Source organism: Penaeus vannamei, chromosome 32 (genome assembly GCF_042767895.1).
Source record: "Penaeus vannamei isolate JL-2024 chromosome 32, ASM4276789v1, whole genome shotgun sequence".
NCBI classification, from domain to species: domain Eukaryota; kingdom Metazoa; phylum Arthropoda; class Malacostraca; order Decapoda; family Penaeidae; genus Penaeus; species Penaeus vannamei.
Genome location: NC_091580.1, coordinates 30,194,158 through 30,195,578, shown reverse-complemented (window position 1 = coordinate 30,195,578; position 1,421 = coordinate 30,194,158). Strand labels below are relative to the sequence as shown.

Below are 1,421 nucleotides of genomic sequence, written 5' to 3'. Positions count from 1 at the left end.
AAAAATGAATAATTCATAATAAGATTCTTAGTAGAAATAATAATTCATAATAAGATAAAACTAAATAATTCATGATAAGATTCATAGTAAAAAATTATGATACTCTGAAGAAGAATGATTCAAATAATTACAATTAGTTTCCAGTCTCATAAAAAGTCAAAATCCTGCAGATGGATATTATGCAAATCACGTAAACTAAAACACAAATCATCGTTAATTAATTTAGTCATTTGCTGTTGCCTTTTCTCTAAATCTTCACTTCGTTTGGGTAGTAAAGCTTTACAAAATATTGGGGGAAGATAATGCTTTCTTCAATAAAGGTTGAAATAGCATATAAAGTTTCCTATTTTTTCTATTTTTTTCTTTCTTTTTTTTACCCCAAGTTTGACGGTTCCTAAAACAATTTGGAATCAATGAAGATAACACTATCACATAGAGACTCATTCTAGACGAGATATAATGGAAAGAAAAGGGAAAATATCTCCGAAGGAATCTCATAATATCACTCCAGAAGCGAGTGAAAAAAAGACGAAGACGAAGTTAGGACGAACCTTAAAAAAAAAAAAAAAAAAAAAAATGCTGATAAGAAGATAAAAGATAAAAAAAAAGAAAAGAACGTAAAGGATTTAGAGTCACCAACGAACTTCCTCCAGCGAACTGATAACTCGCTTAACTAACTGCGGGCGAGGAAACCACCTGCACCGCACACTCTCCTCACACTCTCCTCATCGCACGCTCGCTTCAGAAGCTGGTCGGTTATCTCATCATCTAGCAAAGAGGATGAAGGCGGAGCAGAGAGCGAGAAGAACGAGGAACGAGGCCCGGGGAACGGCCGTGGAGCTCTCTCCGTGCTGCATGGCCGCTGGGTGCTCGCCTGTGGGAGAGAGAGAGAGTGTAAGTACCTGCTGGCTTAGAATGGATGTAATTAAGGATTCGGCCGTTCTGCTTCGTTAGGGAAAAAGGATTTGATTAATTTTTTTACCGGACTTTTTTCACTATACTTTTTCATCATAGTTACCTACGTTTTTTTTTTTTTTTTTTTTTTTTTAAGAGAATAAAATATTGGATGTGATGATTTAGTATGATTCAGAGGGAGGACTCCACAGCCGTACTTAGTCAGGAGTTGGGACTATTAACTTTCCTTTGACATTTCCCCTTTATTCGCCGTTCCAGTCGCATGGTTGCAGGGTGTTTGCTCAAGGGAGAGTCGCAGCGTGTGATCCTCCATTATGGTTGAGTAAATGGATCGGGTAGTATGTGGTAGACGGTGTATGTTTATGAAAAAAAGAGTCAGTACCAATTAAACCTGAATTTCCTTCCGTTTTATCCTTTCTTTTCTTTTTTAATCGTGACTGGGTGCAAGAGGGAGACAGAGAGTATTTTAAGGTCCATTATAGATGCTCATATGGATACCTACATTG

The 1,421-nt window shown here is 37.0% G+C and overlaps 1 protein-coding gene across 2 annotated transcripts in view; it reads right to left on the bottom strand.

The window, feature by feature from the left end:
• Positions 1-221: 221 nt before the first annotated feature.
• Positions 222-1,421, bottom strand: part of LOC113812262 (limbic system-associated membrane protein) — a 146,928-nt gene continuing 145,728 nt past the window's right edge. For both annotated transcript variants that reach the window (XM_070144352.1, XM_070144353.1), the window contains one exon: positions 222-874. In XM_070144352.1, the coding sequence (XP_070000453.1) occupies positions 765-874 (110 nt within the window). In that variant the 3' untranslated portion in view covers positions 222-764. The remainder of the gene's footprint in view (positions 875-1,421) is intronic.